Source organism: Belonocnema kinseyi, chromosome 2 (assembly GCF_010883055.1).
Source record: "Belonocnema kinseyi isolate 2016_QV_RU_SX_M_011 chromosome 2, B_treatae_v1, whole genome shotgun sequence".
Classification (NCBI taxonomy): Eukaryota; Metazoa; Arthropoda; class Insecta; order Hymenoptera; family Cynipidae; genus Belonocnema; species Belonocnema kinseyi.
In genome coordinates this window covers 109,038,073-109,064,366 of record NC_046658.1, presented here as the reverse complement: position 1 = coordinate 109,064,366, position 26,294 = coordinate 109,038,073, and the positions used below count along the sequence as shown (strand labels likewise).

Here is a 26,294-nt window from a genome sequence, read left to right as displayed (position 1 = left end):
ACAGTTCTTAAATTGGAAGTTAAATCATTTTAATTTTAAATAGTCTAGGCATCCTTCAAAAGCTTTAAAATTTTGTTTCAAAATCTTGAGAAATCTCGAAGTGGTTTTAAATTTTTCCAATTTCAAAATAATTTTAAAAAATTTGTTTGGGCCTTTTATATATATATTTCAAAATGAAATGAATTTTTTCTATAGCTTTTAGAAAATCCTGCGAATTAAAAAAAGATTTGAATTTGAATTTATAAATAATAATAGAACACTTATTATTTGTAAAAGTATTAGAGTAATTTTAAGAGATATTTAGAAGTTTTAAAAAGATTCGAAATAAATTTAGAACTTGAAATAATTTCAAATACTTGCAGCCGAATTAAAAATAAAATCTAGATTTTTGCAGATTTTAAACAGAAAATTTAGAATTTTTTTAATAATTGTGAAAGACTTCAAAAGCATAAAAAATTGTCTTAAGATTCTTAGGAAAATTAAAAAATTATTGTAACAGAAAGTTAAAAAAAAAATTATCAAAGAAGAACATGGAAGATTTTAAGGATTTTTTTTTTAATTTGCAGGATTTTCAAAAATTGTAGGAAAATTTCGATTAATTTAAAAATATATTTACAAGTTCTGAAAAAATGTCAACACACCTCGTTTAAATTGCTTGAAATAATTGCAAGTTTTTAATTAATTTTGAATCTTTTTAAAACATTTAAATATCTCTTAAAATTACCCAAATGTTTTCTACAAATAATAAGTGTTCAATTGTTATTGATACGTCAAAATTTAACAATTTCACTTATAATTTTACATTTTTTAATGACTAAAGAAATTAATAGAAATAATATATTAATAAATTTATTTATTAAATATAATATAAAAAATAATATGAAGGAAGAGCTGAAACTCTGGATTAAAAATATAGTATTGATAAATCATGAAAAATTTTATTTAAAAATAAAATTATCGGAATAAATGATGTATTAATTTCAATTCTTATCAAGACTTTCGGATAGAAACAGTTACAATCTGGAAATTCTCCAATTTTTAACGAATCTAGAATTGTTTGGTCAAAACGATTATTGTTCAGATTTCTATACTTGAGTACAGATCCATTTTTAAAATAATGTATTTATTTATATTTACAGTTGATAAAATTAAGCTGTTTTTATCAAAAATTTTCAACTTCAAATGCTTTTAATTTTTAATTGTTTAAATCTTCAAAACCCCACTTTAATCATTTCAAAAACCGTTAAAATCGAACTTGGGCAGATTTTTCTTCCGAAAATTCGTAAAATTCTTGGTTTCCCTGCCCGGCGGCCACCCTGGTTTTTATAAAAGAAGCTTCGATTTTAAAAACTTATAATTTTTTTTAACCTTTAAAACTGCATTTAAAAATTCTTTAAATTAAAATATATGCTTAAAAATTCGAAATCTAAAATGGAAAATTTTTGAAGTGAAAGATTTTAGAATCAAGAATTCTAAACCAAATGATATAATAATTTATAAAAATCACAATTTAACAAATTGTTTAAAGAAACGGTTGAAATCAAAGTTGGACTACATTTTTGTTATAAAATTTTTGGAAAATTCCCGGTCAAAAAATAAATTCACTGTTATTTTCCGGTTTCCCCCGGTTAAATTTAATTTTTTAAAATACATTAATTCTGGGTCCTCTTTATGAGGAATTTCATTTTTAAATCTTAATTTGAAATTCTTAAAGTCTGCATACCTTCAATTTAAACTAGCTTATTCAGGTCAATTATTTCAATCTAAAATTATTTATTTTTTCATGTTTCCAACACAAAATTGTTAAATTTAAATGCTTTAAAATTCTAATTATTAAGTTTCGGTCGGTTCAAGCTTCAAATTCCAAAAAATTATGGCTCAACCTGAAATGGTGCCATTTTGAACGATTTAAATTCGAAATCTAAACTATCCATTTATGCCGATTAATCAATCAATGATACTTTTATTCTACTGAACGTGTATATAATCCATTTGATTAGAAAACCATTTATGCTTCCCGTAAATTAAAGTAAATTATTTTTGATAAACTCAAGAGACCAGCATTGGCCCTAAAAGATCCTAAGGAATACTAAAACAAAGAATTCACGATATTTTTGAAAACGAAAAAATTTAACATTTTTGCCCCTCGATCTAATTAAAAAATTTAGACTATCAACTGAAAATAGGATACTATAGGGACCAAATATTGAAAATTGGTGACTCTAGGAACCGGTCTGTTAGGCCTGAGGAAATTGAAATTAATAATGTTAATAAAATAAATGAAATGCAAATTTAAATACATACAGGCTCTGGTTTGGACACAAATACCTGAGGTTCAATACGAAGCAACACAAAGATTAAAATTTAAATTCGGTAGATTTTGAATGATCCGATGCTAACCTTCTCGCTCCCGACTGCTCCTAGGTGGATCGCCAACGCCTGTAAAACCAACCGTGAGTCTTGTTGAACCTTGAGTGGTGGAGATATTCGAGCTTGCAGTAATACCACTGCGTTGATTCCGACCTGAATTTCCTTGAAGTGTCAACGACAGAGCTGCGGAATTGAACATGCCTGTAAAGTTTCCACTGGAGAGTGATGGAGCATTGTTTAGTGGATGTTCTGGATGAGTTGGATCAGCACTTCGCGTCAGCGAAACTCCAAATCGCAACTGGGCCTCAGTGGCATCCATCACTGTTAATAACCAATCCCAAGTTGGTTTCAAATGACCTTCCAGGTACATCTGTTGAATGATAAAAATTCGCAAAATTAAAGTAGGTAAGATCAGAATTGAAAGAGCTTTTACGCATTTTTTTGTTAATAATCCAAAAGTTTTCCAGAGATTTAAGGGATATGCAGTGTGTCTACTCGAATTATGGAAAAAATGACCTGAGAATTTAAGGTTTTTTTCCAAGTATCTCACGTTTTTGTTTCAGATAAATCATTTTTTTTTCTCAATTTCTAGGGATTCAATTAAAATGTTTAATTAAGGAACTTTGACAAAATACTGATAGTAAAAGATATTCCTTAATATTGTGACACCATAGATTAATTAATTTTAACCGAATAATTAAATTTTGAACTAAAAATGGCCAGTTTTCAACGAAACATGGAATAGTCAAATTCTCAGTTCAAACAATTAATTTTACAACAAATTAATTAATTTTTACAATGATGCATCTTTAGCTGGAAGAGATGAATTTTAAACCAAAAAGATGCATTTCTAATCAAAAAGTTTAAATCTCAAAAAAGCAGTTTTATTATTCACCAAAAAGATTCATTTTTAAACAAGAAGAATACTTTTTTACCCAAAAGCACGATTTTTCAACGAAGTAAATCAATTTTCAACGAATTATTCGAAGTTTCAACAAAAGAATAGTTAAATTTTTAATCAAGAAGATGAGTTTTCAACTAAAATGATCAATCTTTAACTGGAATAGTTAATTTTTGAACCAAAAAGGTGAATTTCCAACCGAGAAGATTAATTTCTACCAAAAAAGACGAATTTTCAACTCAAAAAGATAATTTTCAAACCAAAAATTGAATAGTTAAATTTTCAGTTAAAAAACTAATTTCAAACAAATTTTTAATAAAATAGTTGAATACAGCAACATAAAGTTACATCTGCACATAAAGAATCAGTGTTATCCATTTTTATATTGCAATTAAAACAAAAATTAAGAATGTTCTCTCTCGAACTTCGATTTTTTTTGCATTTTATTATTCCACAGACATTTACTATTTTTTTAACTTTCCGAAAAACTAAAAAATTAAAAACGTTCTTACACCGAGCGAAGAATTGGCACATACCAGTGGAATATGTTACAAGTGAGACAATTTTTTAAAAACTTTTATTATTGCTTTTGATTGTTCAGAGAGTTAATAAATATGTCTCTTTTTAGATTTTTTGAGGACATAGGATTTTAATTAATTCAAGGTATGTTGAAAGGTTTCTCAAAAGTTTTAATGAATTTTGGAAGATTTTCAAGATTTGTCGCCGTTCTAGGAATTTCAACTGAATTAATTATTAATATTCAATCATTAATTATTATATTTAATAATATTATTTCAAAGAATTCAAAGGATTTTAAGAGATTTCAATTTTTGTATGAGTTTGCAAAGAATTTCGTGAGCTTTATTACGGATTTAAAAGGTTTTATGGTATTTTAATGATTCCAAGACTTGTTGACAATATTAAATATTTGAAGAGATTTCACAGTATTTAAAAAATTTCATGCTGTTTTTGAAATATTCCGTAAAGGTCGAAACATTTGAGATTATTTCATAGAACTTAGAACATTTTAAGATATTTTGAAAGATCCCAAGGGATTTAAGAGATTTCCAAGTTATTTCAAAGGATTTAAAAAGAATTTCCATAGATTATTAGGGTTCTATCAGATTTTTGGGGATTCCAGTAATTTTAAGGGATATTAAAGGCTCTCAATGAGGTAATTAAATGAATTTCCCAGGATTTCACAGGTCTTAACATATTTAGAAGGTTTTAAAGAATTATCATCAGATGTCAAGGGAGTTTATATGTTATATTTTAAGATATTTCAATAAATTTAATCACAAGAATGGGAGGGTTTAAAACATTTGAAGAGATTTTCAAATATTTTAAAGTATTTCAAATAGTTTTAAATTTTTTTAGATAATTTGAAAAGTTTCAAAAGAATGTTCACTAGATTTCAAGAATTTAAAAGGGTTTGTATAATATTTTAATGTATTTTGATTAATTTCATTATAAGAATGGATATCAAAGGATATCAAACATTTGAAGATATCTTCAAGTATTTCAAAGTATTTCCAACGATTTTAAGAGACTCTTCTAGTTAACGACATTATGCAATGAAAATGCTTTTATTAAAATTCCAGAGATATAAAACAGTTACTTGTACATGAATAAATATTCTATTATCCATGTAAGTGGTATTTCAATATTTTTTCAGTACACAATTACTGAATTTATATTAATTAAATAACATTTTTGTTGCTACCTACAGAAGGACTTTTTGAAACTATAAAAATTAGTCATGTCGGTAATTTGAAAGTCATCTGAAAGTTAGAACAAAAGGTATTTCTTATTAAGGAAGTTTTTCGGGAATTATACGCATTTTTTTATTCATATCTATGTTGCTATGATTGTTATTTGATTTCTTCTTTCCTAGGGCATCGTCTTCTAAGAATCTTTAATGTTCAATATCTTTGTAATTGATTTTGAATTTCCGAACCTCAAAAGTATTCCTTCTCGAAATTTTTTCGTGGTTTTTTTTTTTTTTATAAACTTATGTACAAATAAATTTCTAAATATTTTAAATACAAAATCAATACCGGTTTCGTTCACTAAATGTAGGGTGTCGTTCACTGGAAATATGGTATCGTTCACTGAACTTGAATAAATTTTTTTAAAATAAATATAACAATGGTTAGGAAAAGCTAACCCACATAAACACAATTTTAAAATGGGGAATTGGCATGTTTGGTACAAAAACCGTTATTATCAGTGGCTAAGACATTATTTGATCGATTAGAACAAAGAATACATTATTAATTTTATAGTTAATTAATATAAATGAATATTTTTTAAGCTAGTCAGATCGTCCATTAGTGGGGGACGAGGACAAGGAAAATCCAATGGAGTTTATTAAAATAAAATGGCGCAATTTCCAATTTAATATTATAGATTAATATTATTGATTTACTTGCAAATTAAACTGTTTGGTAGTTACATTTTGAATTAGAATTCACCTTAATTCAAGTTAATACATAAATTGAAAAAAGTATTGAAATAATTTAAATTATTTTTTGGTAACAAATTTTATTATTTGGTTGAAAATTGTATTGACTGAAAAATCTGTTTTGATTAATATTTCAACTATTATGTTGAAAATTCGTAATTTTGGTTTGAAAATTTATCATTTTAATTATAGATTACATTTTTTAAAGAAAAAATGCAACTGTTTTGTTGAAAATGATATTATTAAGGAAAATTCTACAATTTGGTTGAAATATTAAAATTTTTTAATAAAAAATCTTGTCATGTTTAATTTATAATTAAAACATTTTTCGTTTGAAATATAAACTATTATATTTTTTGATAAGAATTAATTTTTTTTGTAGAAAATTATTCTTTTTTATTTTAAAATTCAAAAATTTGTTAGAAAATTGAAGAATTAGGTTAAGCACAGTTGCATTTTTGCTCAAGAAAAACGAAATTTATAATTAAAAAGATCCGTTTTCGAACCTAAATGTGGAATTTTCAAGACAAATAGATGAGTTTTCTTCAAACAGTTACATTTTTATTTTGAAAATATAAATTTTCAACAGAAAAGTTAATTTACTTAATTTATCTTAAAAAGTAAATCGATAATATTAATCTTATTAATATTTAATATAAATCTATAATATTAAATTTTAATGTATACTTACTAATTTTTATTGAAAAATTAACTTTATGAGATACTATATTACATTATTTACCTAAGCAGTTGGAAAACTTTGATGTTGTGTCTTATAAACAATATTTTTAATATATCACTAACATAATACTGCGACATTTATTTAAAAACACGCTCGTCCCGATTTAGAAAACTTTGCCAAAAATTTGTCCAAATGCGGGACATTAAAATATTCATAAGTTATCGAATAAAATCGCAAATAAAGTTATGAAATTTATTCTTAAACGTATTAAAAATGTGCAAAATATTGCTTTTTCTTTTAGCGTAAGAAATTTCAAAAATACAATGATGTAAAAGTTATGCTGAAAGTTTTGAAATAAAAAAAAAAAAAATGGCGCATTTTGTAGCAGTTAATTCAAACATTTTGAGGAATTTTTTTTATTATTTTTTACCAAATTTATAACTTGTCAGTATAAAAATAAGTAGCGGTAACAAATTTAAAAGAACTTCAAAAATAATATAACATTTTTACTTTTATAATTTATGCTGGAATATAAAAGACACTCGAATGGACTGTAAAGTTATGATATGATTTTATAATATCTCAAATGATACATACCTGTAAGTTGACAGCATCTTGATAGGTGATCTCCATTAGTCTTGGTAAAGTAGGTGCGTTCGTTTTATAATCTTGCATAAGCGTCAAGAGATCAGCAATTTGCCTAATAACAATTCCAAAGGCTCGAGCTAGACAACTGGCAGTAGTTCCCATTGTAATAGGTTCCTGTGCTGCTGCTACTGTAGAAGCCGTTGTGGAACGTCTGAGAGATGAAGGATCGATAAATACTAAATTACTTCCTCCGGTTACTCTCAAACCGGCAGTGCGCGTACTCGATTCCCGATTTCTTATTGCCCATTGCATCGAAACGGGAGCTAGGTTATTTCGTTGTAAGTTACCAGATGAGCCACTAAAAATGAAGAAAATATGATTATAAACAGAAAAATTGATCATTTATATTATCAAGAGTGCGATTCAGCAAACGATTTCAAATTCCCGGTTCTTTCCCGGTCAAGTTTTTCAATGTTCCGGATCAACTAACATTAACATATTCATATTTGTCGTAAAACGCAAATATTTATTTCAAATCATGAAGTTCATTTTAAAAATTATTTGACACGACAGAACAAGCTATTGCAGACTTAATGAATTTTCAAATAAAATTATGAACATTCAACTGGAATAGTGGATTTTTAAATCAAACAGACGATATTTCAACTAAAATTATGAATATTTACATGAAATACTTGAATTTGTAACCAAGAACATGTATTTTTAAACAATAGAAGTTTAATTTTCTACCAAAAAATACTATTTTTCAACAAAATACATAAATTTTAACGAAATAGTTGAATTTTCAACTAGAAAAAAATCAGTTGTCAATACAAAATTAAATCATTAAGTTTTAAGTTAAGAAAATCAATGCTCAACCAAAAATCGAATGATCGAAGTTTTGTTTTTGGAAAATACGCAAGTTTCCATCCAACGGTCAAATTTTTAGTTGAAAAAATTAACTTTCGAACAAACAGATACATTTTCAACTAAAATGATGAATCTTTTTCTGAAATTATTTGATTTTTTCACCATCATAATTATGAATTTTCAACCAATAAGATTAATTTTATTAAAAAAAAAATTAATTTTCCACACATTAAATGTAATTTCAAAAAAATAGTTTGATTCTAGAATAAAAAATATCATTTATCAACCAAATAGATGAATTTTCATAAAAAAAAAGATATTATTTCAACCAAAAATAAAATAGTTAAATTTTCCACTAAAATTTTAATTCTTAACCAAAAAAATGATCAGAATTTCAGAAAAATAGTTACATTTTCTGTAAAAAAATTCCTTTTCTTCCAAAGAAAAAAAAAGTTTTCAATGAAATTGCTCACTTTTCAGCCAATGAAATGAAGATTTCATTAAAATGACGAATCTTGAATAAAAAAGTAATTTTCAACAAAAAGGTTATTTTTCAACCAAGCAAATTTACTTCTAATCTAAAAAATGAATTCTCAACTAAAATTACAAATATTTAACTGAAATATTTACATTTTTAACCAAAAAGAATAATTTGTATATAAAGAGACTACTTTCAAAGAAAAAAATCATTTTCTACAAAAAAGTCGATTTTCTACCAAGTTTTTTTTTTTACAAAATACGCAAGTTTCAATACAAATTTTTAAATTTTGAATCTTCCTCCGAAATTGTTCGAATTTTTCACCAATATAATGATGAATTTTCAACCAATAAGATTAATTTTCTGTTAAAAAAATTAATTTTCCACAAATTAAATGTAATATCTATAATCAATCAAATAGTTGAATTTTCATTTTTTAAAAATATCGTTTCTACCAAAAATAAAATAGTTAAATTTTGCGTTAAAATTTTAATTCTTCACCAAAAAAATAATCGGAATTTTAGAAAAATAGTTACATTTTCGGTAAAAAATTCCTTTTTGTCCTAAAGAAACAAAACTTGAATTTTCAACCAAAAAGAAAAGTTTTTGAACACGGCAACTTGAAAAAAAAAATCATGTTCTGCAAAAAAAATGTCGATTTTCGGCGAAAATGGGGGATTTTATTAAATAGAATACGTGAATTTTTAATTCAAAAAGACAAATTTACATCGAAATTGTTTCTTTTTGAACTAGAATAGATCAATTTTACATCCAAAATGGAATGTTTAAATTTTCAGCTAAAAAAATTAAGTTTCAACCAAACTGTTAAATTTACAACTAAAATGATGAATCTTCAACTGGAATAGTTGAATTTTATACCTATCAAAAAGATGAATTTTCAACCAATAAGATTAATAATTTTCTACAAAGAAGGCGAATTTTCCACAAATCGCATTAATTTTCAATTAAAATGACAAAAACAAAAAAGGTAAATTCCAAACGAAAAATGTGAAAAAATGTTTATTATAATTCAGAAATATTTCCTCTTCGAAATACTACCTCTACTCTAAAAACTACTTGAATTACTAGCTATTTCTTAAATTTGGAAGAAAGAACTTTTCAATTGTGACGAGTTTTGGCTTGGATCGGATATTTTAAACTCCTTTCTACTAAATCCCAGTTTTAATTCTTCAAACAAATTCCCTCTTCCAAGTGAAATTATATTTCTTTGCCGAAGCTCCATGTCCTCAAATAAAAACGACAGTTATTTCCACTCATATGCCGCGCAACTGTAGATAAAGCAAAATTCACTTATCTAAATTGACAAAAATGATTAAAATAATGAAAATTGGAAGTTTGTTACAATGAGAAGTGAATTCCCGGTTTTTTTTTTTAATTCTAATTGCTGGTAAATTTGCTACCCTGATTATAATATAGCAAATTAAATCCAATCAATACCTTCTGCGCTCGAGTTGCTCATCTCCAATCTGGAATTCTTCATTATCCTGCTCATCAGTTTCTCCAGCTTCACTCTCATCGTCCTCCTGCTGACTCGATTCGCCAGATTCCTCTTCAGGGAAAAGTAGAATAGATCCCATTCCACCATCCGATCCGGCAGTTGCTCCAGTTTGTACACTTCTTTGTGCAGATGCAGCATCCTGATTGCTATGATTATCATCCGAATCAGAATCAGTTTCAGCCTCCGCCAAAAGATCGAGTTCCGCATCAGATTCTCCATCTCCAGCCTGTTCTTCACCAACACCACCCACATTATTGTCCACTTCTCCCAAAGCCTGTCCACTAACTGCTCCAGAGACCCCCGATTCTTCATGTTCACTGATATCTCCATCCATATCCATTGGAACTTCCTCGCCACCTTCAGTCTCATCCATCGCCGAAACATCCCTCGCGATAGTAATATTATTATTTCCCTGCTGGGGCAGCCCAGCTTCCAAAATTTGAGAACTTAATCCACTATGAGGAATCAGGGGCTCGATCGAAAACAATTCTTCCGATCCATTAATCACTTCGATAGCAGAGCTCGTCAAAGTGAATGGAGCAGTGGGTCTTGCAACTCCCAATCGAACAGGAGCGATAAGAGAATCAGCAGTTTCACATAATTCTTCAACTGCCAACTTAATCAGAGCCTGAAAGATTCTGCGACATTTCAGCAGAGGTTGTGAGGCTTGGGTCGTACTAGAAGTTGTCGACTTTGTTGAAGTACTTCTTCTCTTATTGGTATTCGGTGCCATCTCTATGGTAAATATCACGAATATCCTCGCGACGGATCTAACAAAACGCCTCGCGACATTTGTTGCTTCCTCCTGACGACCCGGTACCGATTCGTTTTGCAGTTCTCGAATGAGAGTTGTCAGCAAGGTATCCAGCATCTCGGAGCTGCATTTGACGAGGAGAGAATGGGTGAATTTATCGAGAAGAGCCGTTCCACTTTGACGATAACCACTGCCTTGATCGCCAAACAGCTGATCGCTCAGGTTTTCGTGAACTCCTGACATTATCATACACTGAACAGCAGACCAGTCGTTTAACAATCTCTCGAGGGCTCTTCTGCTGAAGCGGGGTGGTTCTAAATCGTGATCAGGCAGATCTGAATCAGCACCAATCCCATCGGCTGATGGGGTTTTACGACTGGCTGATGTCGATCGTTGTCTTGGTGCTATTCGAAATTGGCGTTGCTCTATCGACTGTCTGCCAACAGTCTGTACAAGGAAGAGCAGGATGCTTTCACCCCTGGAGTTAATTTTCGTAGCCAGATCTGTACTGGTCACCAAACGGCACAAGAGATCATAACGAGCACCTTGATGACCAGCAATCAGAGCCTTACACTTGCATTTCTCCCAACAGTCACAATAGGCTGTTGGAGACGTCTTTTTCAATTTGCAGTCGTGTCCTCTGTGGCAGACACGAGCACATTCTGTACAACAGCACAAAGAACCAGTCAAGCCACAAGTTCTACACTCAAAAATGTCTTGATTGATGTGCTCTGCTCCTGTCCAGGTGAAGCTACAAGTGTCGTTGCAGCAGGTGACAAATAAAGGCGACAAATCTGGATTCGCGTCACCCGGAAGAATCATAGATGAGCAATCCTTCCCATCTTTACCGACTCGTTGAATAGTATCAAGTAAAATTAGCGCCGCGTGATAAGCACGAACAGAAACTGCAAGCATCAGAGGCGTCTGGCCTTGAGCATCTCTTGCAGAGAGTAGATCTTTCAAATACTGTGCTAACACGGGATTCTCACAAATGTATTTCAAAATCAGTAGAGCATTATTTCGTCTCTCGACCGAGTCTATGATATAGGTATTGTTCGCTGCCGATCCTGATTTGTTCATCATGGATATGCTGGCAGTGCCAATGCTCAATAAGCTATCTTCCTCGCCTGATGTATTGTCAAAGGCTTCTGGAGGCCAGTTCAAGGTTGGAATGGGTTCCTCAATTGGAGCGGAACTAGCATCGACTGCATTTGATACCAAGTCTCTTTCGATTCCCTGGTCGTTTTCTTTATTCGAGGTTGGCGAACACATGTTGACACAAGCGTGGAGAATATTCCGATTACCATCGCAGCGTTCACCCAAAAGTGCTTGCATTTGAGCCACACATCCTTTGGGATCATGTTCCAAAGAAGCAAAGACTTGCTTCACACCATCATAGTCACATCTAAGAATGCGGGGCATAAGTAGAAGATTGTCAAAGGCGAGAGCAATAACTGCAACCTGGTTTTTCAGATTCATTGAGGGAATATTCGGCAGGGGGATGGTTGAGGCACCGATACAGAGAACGGGAACCAAGTCAAGCCAATTCGAATCACGAATGGCCTCCGCGCAATCCTTCGCGATTGGGTAGATGGTGTTGTTGCCATCGCGAAGTATCATCGAGCATTCTGTATTTTCTCCAGCACTTGTTAGACTGATGTTCTGGGGTTGTAATCCCAGGAAGGAGTTTAGGTCTGATGGAATGTAACAATCCTGCACGTATCTTCCTGTGCTTAGATTGTAAACGACATAGCTGAGCTTTGATCCATTCTTCAAGATCGCGTGAATTCCTTGACCATCAGTGGCGATAGTGAGAAGATTCTCGTTTGAACCCTCGGCAATGTTCACTCGCCTTGGGGTTCTCTGGAAGCAGTCTGGTGCACGAGAGTTCATTGATGATTTAATCACTTGCAATTCATCCTTCCGCAGGAGTCTGCAGTCTGCAAGAAGCTTGATGAGTTCTTCTGCTGTTAAGTCCTTGAAATCAGCAGTGCTGAAGTCTTTCTCTTTGTTTTCTTTCTCCTTTTCCTTGGCGTCCTTCGAGAAGAATTTCACGGCCACGTAGCAACCATCGACTTTGATGACTTTACCAATGGGGACAGTTTTTACGTCCTCGACGAATACCACGTCCTTCAAGTGCCAATCCTCCTCATCCTTTCTCTCGGGTTCGCCTTCGCTTTTGGGAGCCATTCTTTTCTGTCGTTTGTGACTCGTCGTGATGCTTCCGGTATCACTGCAGGTGCTGGAAGCGGGTGAAGGTGGAGGAGGCATGTCCAATCGATCAGCCGTTTCCTTGTGAATTGTCTTTGTGTTAGATCCACTGTTGGTATTATTTCCATTGGACTCCCTCTTCTCTGCTGGAACAGCAGTGGGCAAGGTACCTGGAGGCAGGATTTTGAATCTGCATATGGCATCCAGATTCCAGACAGCCGAGAGTAATTGTCCAACTTTGGGAACCCCATTCGCAATGGAGAATCCTATTGCTCCCGGTTGATAAATAGGACTGTTCTTCATACAAACATGGGTACCGTAACTAATTTCAGTTGATAGGATTGTTGATGGTCTGTGTTTCCGGGACTTAGCTTTATACTTTTCCCACAGTTTCATACGTTGGGCGAAGGGCAAGACTCCCCACCAGTAAAGAGCGCCACTCTCGAGTTTTGCGACAGTGTAGAGTCCACACGTGTGAAGGGAGACAATCTTGTCAAGGGTGAATTCCGTGAAGGCTTGGGCAGGATGTTCTAAACGAGAGGCTACGTGCGCGAGAAGTTCGTCCAACCAGGTTGCTACTTTGCCACTTTCTGTGCTGACGGAGCAACGTATGGCAGTCCCAGAGATGTTAACTATCTTTTCCCCAGCGAGAGCCAAAGGTATTGTCTTGGGATGATGAACGTTAGTGTTTTCGGGATGTTTGAAGGGCTCTGATTCGGCCCATTTCCACTGGTACAACTGTCCAGTTGAGGAAACAGCAATCAATTCACTGTAGAGAGCAGCTATTTGTACGAATTTGGGAGCTGGATCCCCACTTCGCTCGTGCCACCACTCTAACTCCTCAGATATCCAGAGTGGACTCTGAGAAGCCAGCTCCTTTTTCTTGCTGTCAGGATCTTTCTCCCAGGAGTCCTTGAGAGCGGTTTCTAGCCATCGCCGGGGTCCGTAATACTGGCGATCCCTCCATCGACTGAAACTGTCCCTGTCTCGATCACGCTCAGTTGATCGTTCTCCATCCCGATCAGTGCCGAGTCTACGTGATGAACCACTGCGACTTCGTATTCCTCCGTAGCCGAACATGTCCTCTGAGAACATAGAATCTGCGTCGATGATGACAGAATGTTCGTTGCTAAATCCACCGTCGAGTAGGGATATAAGATCTTCGGGTACATAACTGTCGGCTGCATCTTCAGCGTCATCGCCCTCCTCGTCGTCCCGTGACAACAAATTATTCACTGCTAAATTTACATCCAAATTCGTACGCTGTAACTCTCGCATTATGATGTTTCGGCTCTTTCCTTGCAATACTACTTGAGCTTGGGCAATTAAATCATCTGGGACAAAAGGAGCAGGCACGGAAACGATGGGGCGTGAACTGCTGCTACTGCTGCTGCCACCCATGATTACACCTGGAGGTCCAATTCTTCCACTGCTTCCACCAGCACTTGCACTTCCTCCACCTCGGATAGCTGAACTCCCTCGCATTATTCTGGCACGGGAACGGGATATACCTGCTCGACTTCCGCTTCCACTGCCTCCACTTCCACTTGGTGTTGAAGTCGAATTTCCCACATGACTTTTACTTGTGCTTAAAAAAAAACACAAGAAAGGTGGTTAAAATTACATTTTATAAAGTAATTTATTACACAACAGAACGAAAAATTTCAAAATAACTTAATTTTGAAAAAAATATCAAGTTTGAACAAAAATGGAAGATTTAAAATTTCAGTTAGAGAAATTAGTTAAAACAGTTAAATTTTAAACCAAAAAGATAATTTTTCAACTAAAATTATGAATATTCAACTGAAATACTTGAATTTTCATTCCCAAAGATAAATTTTCAAACAAAAAGATGAATTGCCTATCAAAAAATACAATTAAAGAAAACAAATTTTTAACAAAATATTTGAATTTAAAAATTTTAAAAATGCTTTCAACCGAAAATGGAATAGTTACATTTTTAGTAATTCACATTAAGCTTTAACGAAACTCTTCAATTTGCAATAAAAATTATGAATCTTCAACTCAAATAATTGAATTTGTAATCTAGCAAAAATTAATTTTTACAGAAAAAGGATAAACTATCAACAAAAATTTAAATAATTAAATTTTAAGTTAAATAATTAATTTTTAACCAAATAGATGAATATTTTAAAAGAATATTAAATATTCAACTAAGATGATGAATATTTAAGTCATTTTTCAACAAAAATGAAATAATTGACATTTGAGTCAGAAATTGAATTCTCAACCAAAGAAATGAGTTTTTAATTAATATTATGGAATATTTAACTGGTATAATAGTTACATATTCAGTTCAAAACAAAAATAATAATTTTCAACCAAAAAGTAAACAAATTTTCAACAAAATAGTTAAATTTTCTGGAAAAATTCTTCTTCATTCAAAGGAAAAACAAATTTTCAATAAAATAATTCATTTTCAACCTAAGAAATGAATCTTTAATTAAAATTATGAATGTAATACTTGAATTTTCAACGGACGAAAATAATTCTTAGACAAGAAGATATTTTCTATTAAAAAATACTAATTTTCATTCCAATCGTTGAATTTTCAACTAGGTGACAAATTTTTAACTAAAAATGGAATGGTTGTATTATCAGTTGAAAAAATTAATTTTCAACTATAAAGATTAATTTTCTATAAAAAAGACAAATTTTCCACAAAGTACATAAAATTTCAAACAAAAAGTTGATTTTTTTTTAGTAAAAAATGTCAATTTGGATCCAAATAGTTTGAATTTCACTTTAAAAAAAGACAAATTTTTAATCTAAAATCAAACGGAAAACGATTTTTTTATGAAAAAAATTTGAATATCAAGAACTATGAAAGATTTGAAAATAAAGAACAGACTTCCAAACTATCTTACTTTTGGGCTCATTAGAGACAAAAATAACAATTGAACAAAAGAGGGAGAAAATAAATTTTCAATCAAAAATATAATAGTTCGATTTTCTATTAAAAAGCTAATTCTTCAAAAAAAAAACGTATTTTCAGCAAAATAGTTAAATTTTATACTGGAATAGATGAACTATTTAGATACAAAAATTGATTTTTAATAAAGTATTAACACTTTCAACCAGAGATGAATTTTCAAGTAAAATGACAAATCTTTAATAAAAAGATTTATTTCTCATAAATGAGTTTGACTTTTAACGAAGTGGTTGAATTTTGAAATAAGTAGTTAAATAAATCCGTAACTTAAGGGCATGTGATACTTACAGTTTCCCCGGCTTTTTTCCGCGAAATGAAAATTTTTTTAAACTGAATTCGGAGATGCTATAAAATATCATAACGGACGTCCCCGGACTCTTTTTTGAGGGATAATAACAAAAAAAAATGATTGTGTTAAATAAAAATTGTATACATTATTTTGAGGTTACGTCGTTTTTCATATCTGCCTTTCCGATAATTTGAAAATTATTGATGAAATAAACTTTTTTAATTGCCTGCAAACAAGGTTAGTTCCGGGAGATTAGTTATTATATACACGCGTTAGCAAAATCCAAATTTTTTTGAAAAATAAACACAAAAAAAGTGTGTAGGGACGTCCGTTAGCATGTTCGCTACCATTTCCCAGATTTTGACGACAAAATATTTCTTATCCTAGGAAAAAGCCGGGGGAATCTAACAGTAAAAAAATCGATACTATTTCCTAAGCGCTATGCAAATTAATCACATTTTGCTAAATCAAAACTTTTTAAAATTAATCCACAAAAAAAGTGTGTGGGGACGTCCATTAGCATGTTCGCTATCATTTCCCAAATTTTTAAGACAAAATATTTATTATTCTAGAAAAAAAGTCGGGGGAACCTAAAACTGGTAAAATCGACAATTTTCAGAGTATCACATGCCCTCATGGACATAGGAAACAAGGGACTAGGCATGCCATCCTAACATGGCGAGCGGGGTTGAATCCACGGGAGGGGGGAGAATTCCATGAGTGAGGAGATCCACCATCTTACGATGTGCCATTTGATTATGCGCACGAGATTTTTTGCCGACAAACTGTGCATGAAAATATAAACATGTGAGCGCTGCCATGTTTGTTGCGGGACATCAAAAGGTGCCCCCCCCCCCCATTGCATCACACCCGCAATGACATGTCTAGTCCCTTGTTTCGTATGTCAATGCATGTCCTTAATAAATCACAAATTCCCAACGACTGTAGGTAAAGTAGAAATCACTTTTCTAAATTGTCCGAAATTATTTAAATCATGAAAACTTCAACATTACTACGATCAGAAGTAAATTCCCGGTTACCATATCAAGTCGAAATCCTGGAATCATTGAAAAACGCTTTGTAAAATGAAACATAGTTGGAAGAGGCTTCCATTTTGTTTCAGTAACATGCATTTTCCGATTTGAAACTTTATTACTTTTGATCAATTTTGTCACTTACCTTCTGTTGGGTTCACTTTTTCTTAAATCCAATCTGTCGTATAGAACTGTGAATGCAACTCGACAGATTCTATTATCCTCCATAAGAAGAGCAATATGAGTAGGTCCTACGACCAAACGCTTAACGGCAGTCTTCAATCCGTTAAGCGCTGGTGGTGTTACAAATCCATATCTGTTAATCTTCTCTGCCACCTCTTTCAATCTGAAATAAAAAATTCGGAATTTATCCAAAATCTTATTTCATTTCTTGTAAACATTTTTTAATTCAAATTATATATTATAACGGGGCTAACCGAGAGACGTTGGGGAAACTGGGCCACGCATAATGTTATATAATAAGTTTAACATTGGCTACATTTTTATAAAAATATTATTTATATTCGGCCACAATTTTGTGTAATTTGGTTAAGTAGAGTAAAAAAAACTTGCTAAACTTTAAATGCAATCTTCATTTGATATTTATGTTACCTATCCTATAGTACATCGTCTTTATAAAATTATCTAAAATTGTAAGCAAGTTAAGATACTTTGTTCTTACTGTATAATGATTTTTTATTTTTTATTTCGAATTTGGAGGGAAAGTATGTCATGGTGAGAAATTATAATACGCAAAAATTGTATCTTCCCGTTTAATTAAATAAGTTGAATACTTTGTCAGTACCGTTTAATTAATGAGTAGTTGCAAAATTCTATTCACGAAAATGTTTCCTAATATCGCCAGGATTATTTTTGTATTACGTGCCCTTGTAATTATAAGCTTATATGCCAAGCAACACATATACACTCATGCTTTTACTGAAAATAAAAACGTCTTTTTATGTTTCTACTCATCATATCTGATTAATATTACTGAATAACTATTTTTGCCTTTTTATTGAAAGTAAACACTTTGGAATGTTTAAGCTTATATAACCCATAATTACTTAATGTTTAATAATTTAAATACAAAATTTATTTTGTAAATCTAATTCTACATACTTATGAGTATTCAATAGATGGAACAATTTTACTACAGCATTTTTATTTTTTAACTTTTATCGAGAAATAAATGTTGTGTAATTTTTTTGAAATCTTTGACGAGCATTAAAAATCAACCTTGTCTGATTAACGAGTAAGAAACATTCAAAGATAGTTTTAAATTGTGAACATGTTTTTAAAAATAAATAATCAATACACAAGACAATAAAATAAAATTTTGTAAAAGAAAATAATACAGCTCTACATGGAATTCTTCCTGAAACTATTTAATGGGTTTATTTTGTACATAATAATAAAACCATTAACTATGGCCTATTATACAATTACTTTACTTTAAAAATTGATCAACGTGGAAATTCCCGGACCTTGCCCGACTACAGATCTTTCCCTGACCAATTTAAAGATGTCTTTTTGTAATTTGTCACAAACCAACGTATAGAAATGGAAAATTTAAACATAATATACATATACAAAATTTACGTTTTTTAACGTTAATTATATGAAAGTTACCATTTTTTCTCTTAAATAGGTTCAAGGCTATCGGAATTTTCTATAACATGATTCAGGATGAACTCATTGTGTCAAATGTAATGAGAGTATACATTCATTTGATTTTGAATCATTTTTATAAAAATGAGACGCATTTAAATTTTTCCAACTTTTGAAATTTTTTATTTTATTAAGCTTTATTTAAATTTTAAGAAAATACTCAAATGTGCACTATTTTCTCTATATCTTCTTTAAACTTCTAAACGAAACAAAGAAAGTATAGCAAAATTGAAAGAAATTGGGAAAATTTCCACGATATATGCGTTAATTAAAAAAAGTATAACAATGACTAAAATAAATACTAACACAAATAAACAGTAAAATTTTAAGAAAAAAAATTTTGAATTTAATATTTGTTAGAACAAATAAATATTTTGCTGTTCGCAAAAAATAAGCTGGAATATTTTTACCCTAAAACTAATAAATTTTAAACGTGTTAGCTGCTGGACGGGGAAATACCCGAGATTTTTTGAGACAGGGAAAACCCGGGAAATTTCAGTGATTTTCATTTTTGCCCGGCAGTTTTAGACATTTTTAAAAGAAAAATGTATTTTATCGTTTGAAATATCGTAAATTTCAAATCGCTTGATATAAACGCAATTTTAAATAACGATTTCAAAATATTTTTTAAAATGTTAAGTTCAACTGTTAACCTTTTCAATTATGAAATCATTCAGTTCACAATCCTTAATTCTCAAATTTTTCGGTTCACAAACGTTCCATTTTAGTTCTTCTGAATCTGTTCGAAATTAAGCAATTTACAGATTACAGTGTTAAAACTGAAACTGTTTCAATTTGAAAGCCTCATAGCAGTTACAAAAGTTTAAACGTCTGATTGAAAGCTGATAAACTATATTCAATTTCAATTAAACGCTTTTATTGAATTTCAAATCATACGTTCAAATATTTTTTCAGTCTAAAATATTCTATTTTTCACCCATTGCAGATAGGAATTTTTTAATTTAAAAAAAAAAAGTATTTTTTCTTTAATATTTAGCAATATTTAATTGTTCATTAAAAATGAGTTAATAAGTAAGATATTCAAAACTAAAGACATTTAAACTAAATTCTGCCAAATAGAAAGTCTTGAGTCGCTAAAATTTCAGTGCTAAATTTTAACTTTCAAGGTTAGAATTGCAATTGATCCATTTAGTTGCATTTTTAATTAACAAGTGGATTTTAAAAATTGTTATGTATAAATATCAATTGAACCATTATTGATTTTAAATAACTGAAAATTAAAATAATTTAACTTATAATTTTAAAAACGTTTAATTCTAAACGACTTTTGATCTTCAAAATCATCAAAATTTGGTTAATTCACAATTAAAGATTATGCAAGTTTTTAGCCATACAATTAACAATGTACTTAAAAAAAACATTGAAAACTATAAGAGTTGGCGAATTTTCAATTTTAAACATCTTCAAAATTGAGATATTAAATAAAAACAATTTAAATTACAGAGATTTAAAATAAAAACATTGAAAAATTTCTAATTGAATAATTTTTAATTCTATATTTTCAACTTTTACAATTAAAAATCATCATAATTTAAGAATTTGGATGTATCCATTTTTAAAATTGAAGTTTTTGATTTTGAAAATAAATTTAAGATTTTTTATTAAAATTTATTTAAAATTGTAATTTTCAGTTGTAAATCTATAAAATTAAATTATTCAAAAAAAGTCATTCTCTACGTTATAATTACGTAACTTTGTAATTAAGTTACTTTATCACCCTTCAGAATTGTAAAAATTTGAATTATCTGTAAAGTTGAAGAGTTTTTAAGTTTGAAAAGGTAAAATTAAAAATTATGGCAAGTTTTAAGTTTTACAATTGAAAATTCTGTAATTTTTATTATTTTCATTTTAAATTTCAGCAATTCAGGGGATTTACATAGAATTGTAAACTCTTGACTTTTGATTTAAAGGTTACGTTAATTTTAAATGTTACAATTTGAAAACTACAATTTTGATGATTTATATTTCTCAATTTAAATGATTTAGAAATGAAAGCTGCACTTTTTATCTTTAAAATCATAAAAATTTAAAAATTCTTTTTTAAATATCTTTAAAATTGAAGAATCTCAATTGTAAAACATTCAAATGGGAGAATTTTCATTTGTGAATCTTTGAAATTTAGGAGTATTTAATTTGTTTAATTTATATTAGTTGATTACGCAAGTTTTAAGATTCGAAAGCTACAATTTTGATGATTTATATTCGATATTTCTTCAAAATGGATGATTTAGAATTGAAAACTTGACATTTGATCTTAAAAAACATTAAAATTTAAGAATTTTTAATGGTAAATATACCAAATTCAACTATTTCAAAAAAAGCATATTCAAAATTACATGCATTTAAAATGGAATAATTTGCAATTTTGTGTTTCGAAATTAAAGAATTTTCAATCGTAACTCTTCAAAATCGTAGGAATTTGAATCTTTAATCTTAAAAATTAGAAATGTTAAGTTTAAAAAGTTATGCCATTTTTTAATTTTGCAATGAAAGATTCCGTATTTTGATGATTGACATTCGAAATTTCATCAAATTTGAAGATATAAATAGAATTTAAAACTCTTGACTTTCGATTTTCAAAATCATCAAAATTAAGGAATTTTCATTTACGTATCATTACATTTTTTATAAAAAATTGCAAATCCTTACAATTGAAGAATTTTTAATTGTCAATTTGAAAAATTCTACAACTTATATTGTAAATCTCTAAAATTTAAGTCTCTGATTTTTAAAACTTAGAATTAAAAACTAGGCAAGTTTTATATTTGAAATCTCATCGATTTAGAGGATTTGCATACATTTGAAAACTTTTGACTTTTGATATTCAAAATCATCAAATATCAACCATTTTTATTTAAATATCTATAAAATTCAAAAATTAAAACTGCAAATCCTTCAAACTAAAGAATTTTTAATTGTAAATTTTCAATATTGTAGAACTTTAAATTGTAATTCATTAAAATTGAACCGTTTTTAATTTGGGCAATCTACATTTAAGGCGTATGCAAGTTTCAAAATTAAATATATGCAATTCGTATGACATACGCTCGATATATCTTCAGTTTGAATGAAACACAATTAAATATTTGACTTTTGATCTTCAAAATTATAAAAATTTAAGAATTTTTATTTACATATCCTGAAAATTTTAACTGCAAATCCTTTAGTTTAAAGAATTTTTTATTGTAAAGTTTCAAACTTGTAGAACTTTAAACTGAAAATCATGAAAATTAAAAAAATTTCAACTGTAAGTCTTCAAAATTTAACAATCCAAAAATAGTTGTAAATTACATATCTTTAATATATAATTTTTTAAATTTAATAATTTATAATTCTATATTTATAAAATTCAATCATTTTTAATTTTGTACACTTTTATAAATTGCAGAACTTTAAACTGAAAACCATTAAAATTGAAGTTTTTAATTTCGAAAAGTTAACATGAACAATTCTGTCATTTGGATAATTTACATTAGAAATTTATTTAATTTTGAAGATTTGTCACTCAAACTTGACTTTCTATTTCCAAGTTCGTTAAAATTTATGAATTTTGAATTATTGCACATCTCTCAAAATCGAAAGTTTTCAATTGTAGAAATTTGAATTATAAATCTTGAAAATTGAAATTTTTGATTTGGCAAATTTCTATTTAAAGATTAAGCAAATTTTAAGCTTTACAACTTAAAAGGCTGTAATTTGTATCATATACGCTTAAAATTGCATAAGCTTGAAAGGTTTAGAATTGAAAAGTTGACTTTTCATTTGCAAAATTATCGAAACTTAAGATTTTTCAATCTTTAAAATTATAATTTTCAGTTTTAAATCTTCAAAATTGAATTATTTAAATTGTTTTATAAATTACGTTATAATTACGTAACTTTGTAGTTAAGTTACTGTCTAACTCTTCCGAACTGTACAAATATAAATTATCTGCAAAATTGAAGTTTTTAAGTTTGAAGGTACAATTAAAAATTATGCAAGTTTTAAATTTGAAATGCCATAAATTAAGAGGATTTGCATACAATTGAACTCTTGACTTTTGGTTTTTCAAAATCATCGCAAGTTTAGAATTTTAATTCACAATTTTTTTAAATTAAAGAATCTTCAATTGTAAATCTGCAAATTTGTAAATTTTATATTGCAACTCTTTAAAATTGAACGGAATTTGATTTTGGAAAATAACAATTAAAAACGATGCAAGTTTTTAGTTTTGAGATTTGGTAATTTCGACGATTTTACATTCGAAATATTTTAAATTTGTAAGATTTATAATTGTGAACTTAACTTTTTATTTCCAAAAAAATCAAAATTTAAGAATTTTTATTAATATATCTTTAAAATTGGAAATTAGGACATGAAATCGTTCAAACTGAAGGACTTTTAATTGCAAATGATCAAAATTTAGAACTTTAAATTGTAAATCTTTAAAACTTAAATTTTTCATTTTGCCAATTTAGGTTTAAAGATTATCCAAGTTTTTCAATTAAAAGGCTGTAATATGTATAAAGTACGTTCTAAATTTCTTCAAACTAAAAGATTCGCTTATCCGACAACAAGGTTGTTAAGATTCGATTAAAAAGGGAAAAAAGACACGCGCTATACAAAAAAATTAGTAAACAAACAATTCGATTTGGCATGCAATGATAAGAACGTCGGTTTAACAAAAAATATTCATATCTCTATCAGATGTGCGACAAAAAGGAGCGAGTAAAAACGTGCTGCAACAAATAGATTAGTCTAGAAGTAGATTTCATATCTTGATGTATATTAGTCACGGTGATAATTTCACACTAGCGTTATTCCAAAAGAAAATATAAAACTAATAGAAGCCCAGAGGTGTGACAAATTAAACATTAAAAAAAAAAAACGATGGTAAACGTATATTTTCAATCAGTGAGCTCCACCTATCACCATAAGGAGTTACTCATAAAAAATAAACAAAGTCAAATAAAATATTTTGCCGCAAAGTGCGACTATGAATCAACAATATCCCTTTTTGCTCTGCATCAGCGTTCTTATATCCTCGAATTCATCAATAATATTACCGTCATAAATATGCACATGAGCATAAAAATTGATGCAAAAGATCTATTTAAATCAAACTTGGAAGTTTCGCAAGAAGCGTGAAAAATCGAGCCGGAGTGAACTATTGGTAAAGGCGTAGAGAAGAAAACTGAAGAAATATGAATGAAAAGTCGACCAAGCATGGAATGGATCCAGGATGCTAGTATTTGACAAGACTCTCGTTAATGCTAATGATAAAGGGTGAAGTCATTGCATCACAGGAAAGCTGGAAACGCGTCAGGTTTGTTTCGGGCGAGTGAGAAATAAAGGCAAAAACCCTCAGAAAGGTCAAATAAACATTCGGGAACTCGAAAATTGAACGCAGTTTGGAGGATTGAAACGAGGTAGTGATTAGTGATTAGACAGGCATGGTAGAGAGGCTTATCACAGAATGGAGCCAGGGTTTGTACTTACCGATCGTTTAGCTGGTCGTCAGTTCCTGGCAGCGGATGAACCACAAAATGTATCGAAGTCATTGTGTCTCCGGATGTGAAACGGTTTTGGGCCCAAAATAGCTTTTCAATGCTTTTTTACATAAAATTTCACTACATAAGCGAAACGATATTCAGCCATGTTTCGGGAGAAACATCCAGTTACGTGTTCTTAAAAACAAACGTGGCCAACCTCTTGCGTTTTCATGAAGGCATCAAAAGTTGTCCAAACGTCAGTGCGCATACACGCCGGAAACTGATTTTATTGGCTGGAACTTATGACGCTATTTAAATTTGATATATAGAAAAAATATTTTCATCTTCACATACATCAAAGATATTTTATATTTATATTAATATATTAATATGTTTGCATACTCCCAATCACTTTGTCCAGATTAAGGGGTAAGGGCGGATCCAGAGAGGGGCGATTGGAGCGTCGCCCCCCTCCTAGATTTAAGAAACCAAATTTAAATTGTGAAAATTTGTATATCAGGTACATAAAGTACAAATGGTCTCTTAATTTCTTTGACAATTTTGAACCCCCTAATTATGAGACCGTATTTTTATTTCTTTTCTGAAATTTCAAACCAGGTGCAACACTTTGTTAGGGTCTATAAGTTTTGAACTTATCCCTCAAACACCTAATGAACGTAATTTTTGCCAACTAAATTATTGTCGTGAATTTATTTAGTGGTCATCCAAAATAACGTAAAACGATGGGATGGAGGGGGGTAATATTTGATATTTTAACCGAGGAAAGATTTTATTTTTTAAATAAAGAACAATTGAATTTAATAAAAAATAAGAATTTTTGACAAAATACTTGAATCCTCAAAAGAAAAGGACTTTTCAGTCAACTAAGGAAAGAAATTTATCCAAAATTTAGAATTTTCAACCAAGAAGATTTTTTTTTACCAAAAGGATGAATTTGTCACAAAATACATTTCTAACCAAATAGATGCATTTTCAACCAAGAAGATTAATTTTCTATAAAAAAAAGCAGAATTTTCAGCAAATTACATAAATTTTCAACCAAATAATAGATGGATTTTTAAACCAAAAAGATCATTTTTAAACAAAAATGGAATAGTTGAATTTGCATTTTAAAAAAACAACCAATTCTTCTAAAAAATAGTTGAATTTGCGACCAAACTGTTGAATTCACAAGATAAAAACACGCATTTTTGATATAAAGCAGTTGAATTTTTAACCGAAAAATATGAAGTTTCAACAAAAAACTTAACTTTCAATCAAAGAGTTAAATTTCATGCTTGAAAAATTAGTTTTCAACCCGAAAAAGAAATTTTTTAACAAAACCCATACATTTTTAACCAAATAGTTGACTTTTCATCTAAGAACATTAATTTTCTACCATAAAAGACTAAATTTCAACAAACGATGTAAAATTTCAACCGAATGGTTAAATTTCTACACTAACAAAAATCAATTTTTAACAAAAAATGGAGAAATTAAATTTTGATAAAAAAATTAATTGTCAATAAAAAAATGAAATATCTACAAAACATTTGAATTTTTTGCCACATCTTTGAATTTTATACCAAAGTGTTTAATTTAAAAGACAAACAGACAAAGCTTTAAAGCCTCGAAGCTTTAAAATGGTAGAACTTTGAATTGCAAATCTATAAAATCGAATAGTATTTAATTTTGAAAATTCAAAAAAAATTTTGCTTGTTTTAAGTTTTACGATTGAAAATTATGTAATTTTTTCATAATTTAAAATTTTTTATTCATAATTCTCACTAAAAACTCCTGTTACATCAAGGTAGTTCTTATTTGTACTAAGTGTACTTTTTTATAGCTTTTCTGCTCTCACCCTGCCCGCCTTTTTTCTTAAATGACCAAAAAATAATGTGCCCCATGAGAAACCTCCATAAGTCACAAATTTGAATTTTACACCATACTGCCATTTATTCACGCTTTTTGAATGTTTTTTTTTCAAACAAATTTTGTCCACTGTATTGATAAAAAAT

The 26,294-nt window shown here is 29.6% G+C and overlaps 1 protein-coding gene across 2 annotated transcripts in view; it reads right to left on the bottom strand.

Moving 5' to 3' along the window:
• Window positions 1–24,476, bottom strand: part of LOC117167906 (E3 ubiquitin-protein ligase UBR5) — a 48,515-nt gene extending 24,039 nt beyond the window's left edge. Inside the window, exons 1-6 of one of the 2 annotated variants that reach the window (XM_033353147.1) lie at window positions 24,284–24,476; window positions 17,259–17,459; window positions 9,812–14,425; window positions 7,015–7,363; window positions 2,524–2,740; window positions 2,401–2,439 (exon numbers count right to left, since the gene is read on the bottom strand). In XM_033353147.1, coding sequence (XP_033209038.1) covers window positions 2,401–2,439; window positions 2,524–2,740; window positions 7,015–7,363; window positions 9,812–14,425; window positions 17,259–17,459; window positions 24,284–24,345 — 5,482 coding nt within the window. In that variant the 5' untranslated portion in view covers window positions 24,346–24,476. Of the gene's footprint in view, window positions 1–2,400; window positions 2,741–7,014; window positions 7,364–9,811; window positions 14,426–17,258; window positions 17,460–24,283 lie in introns of both variants that reach the window. The other variant, XM_033353146.1, reaches the window with a different exon arrangement.
• Window positions 24,477–26,294: the final 1,818 nt, after the last annotated feature.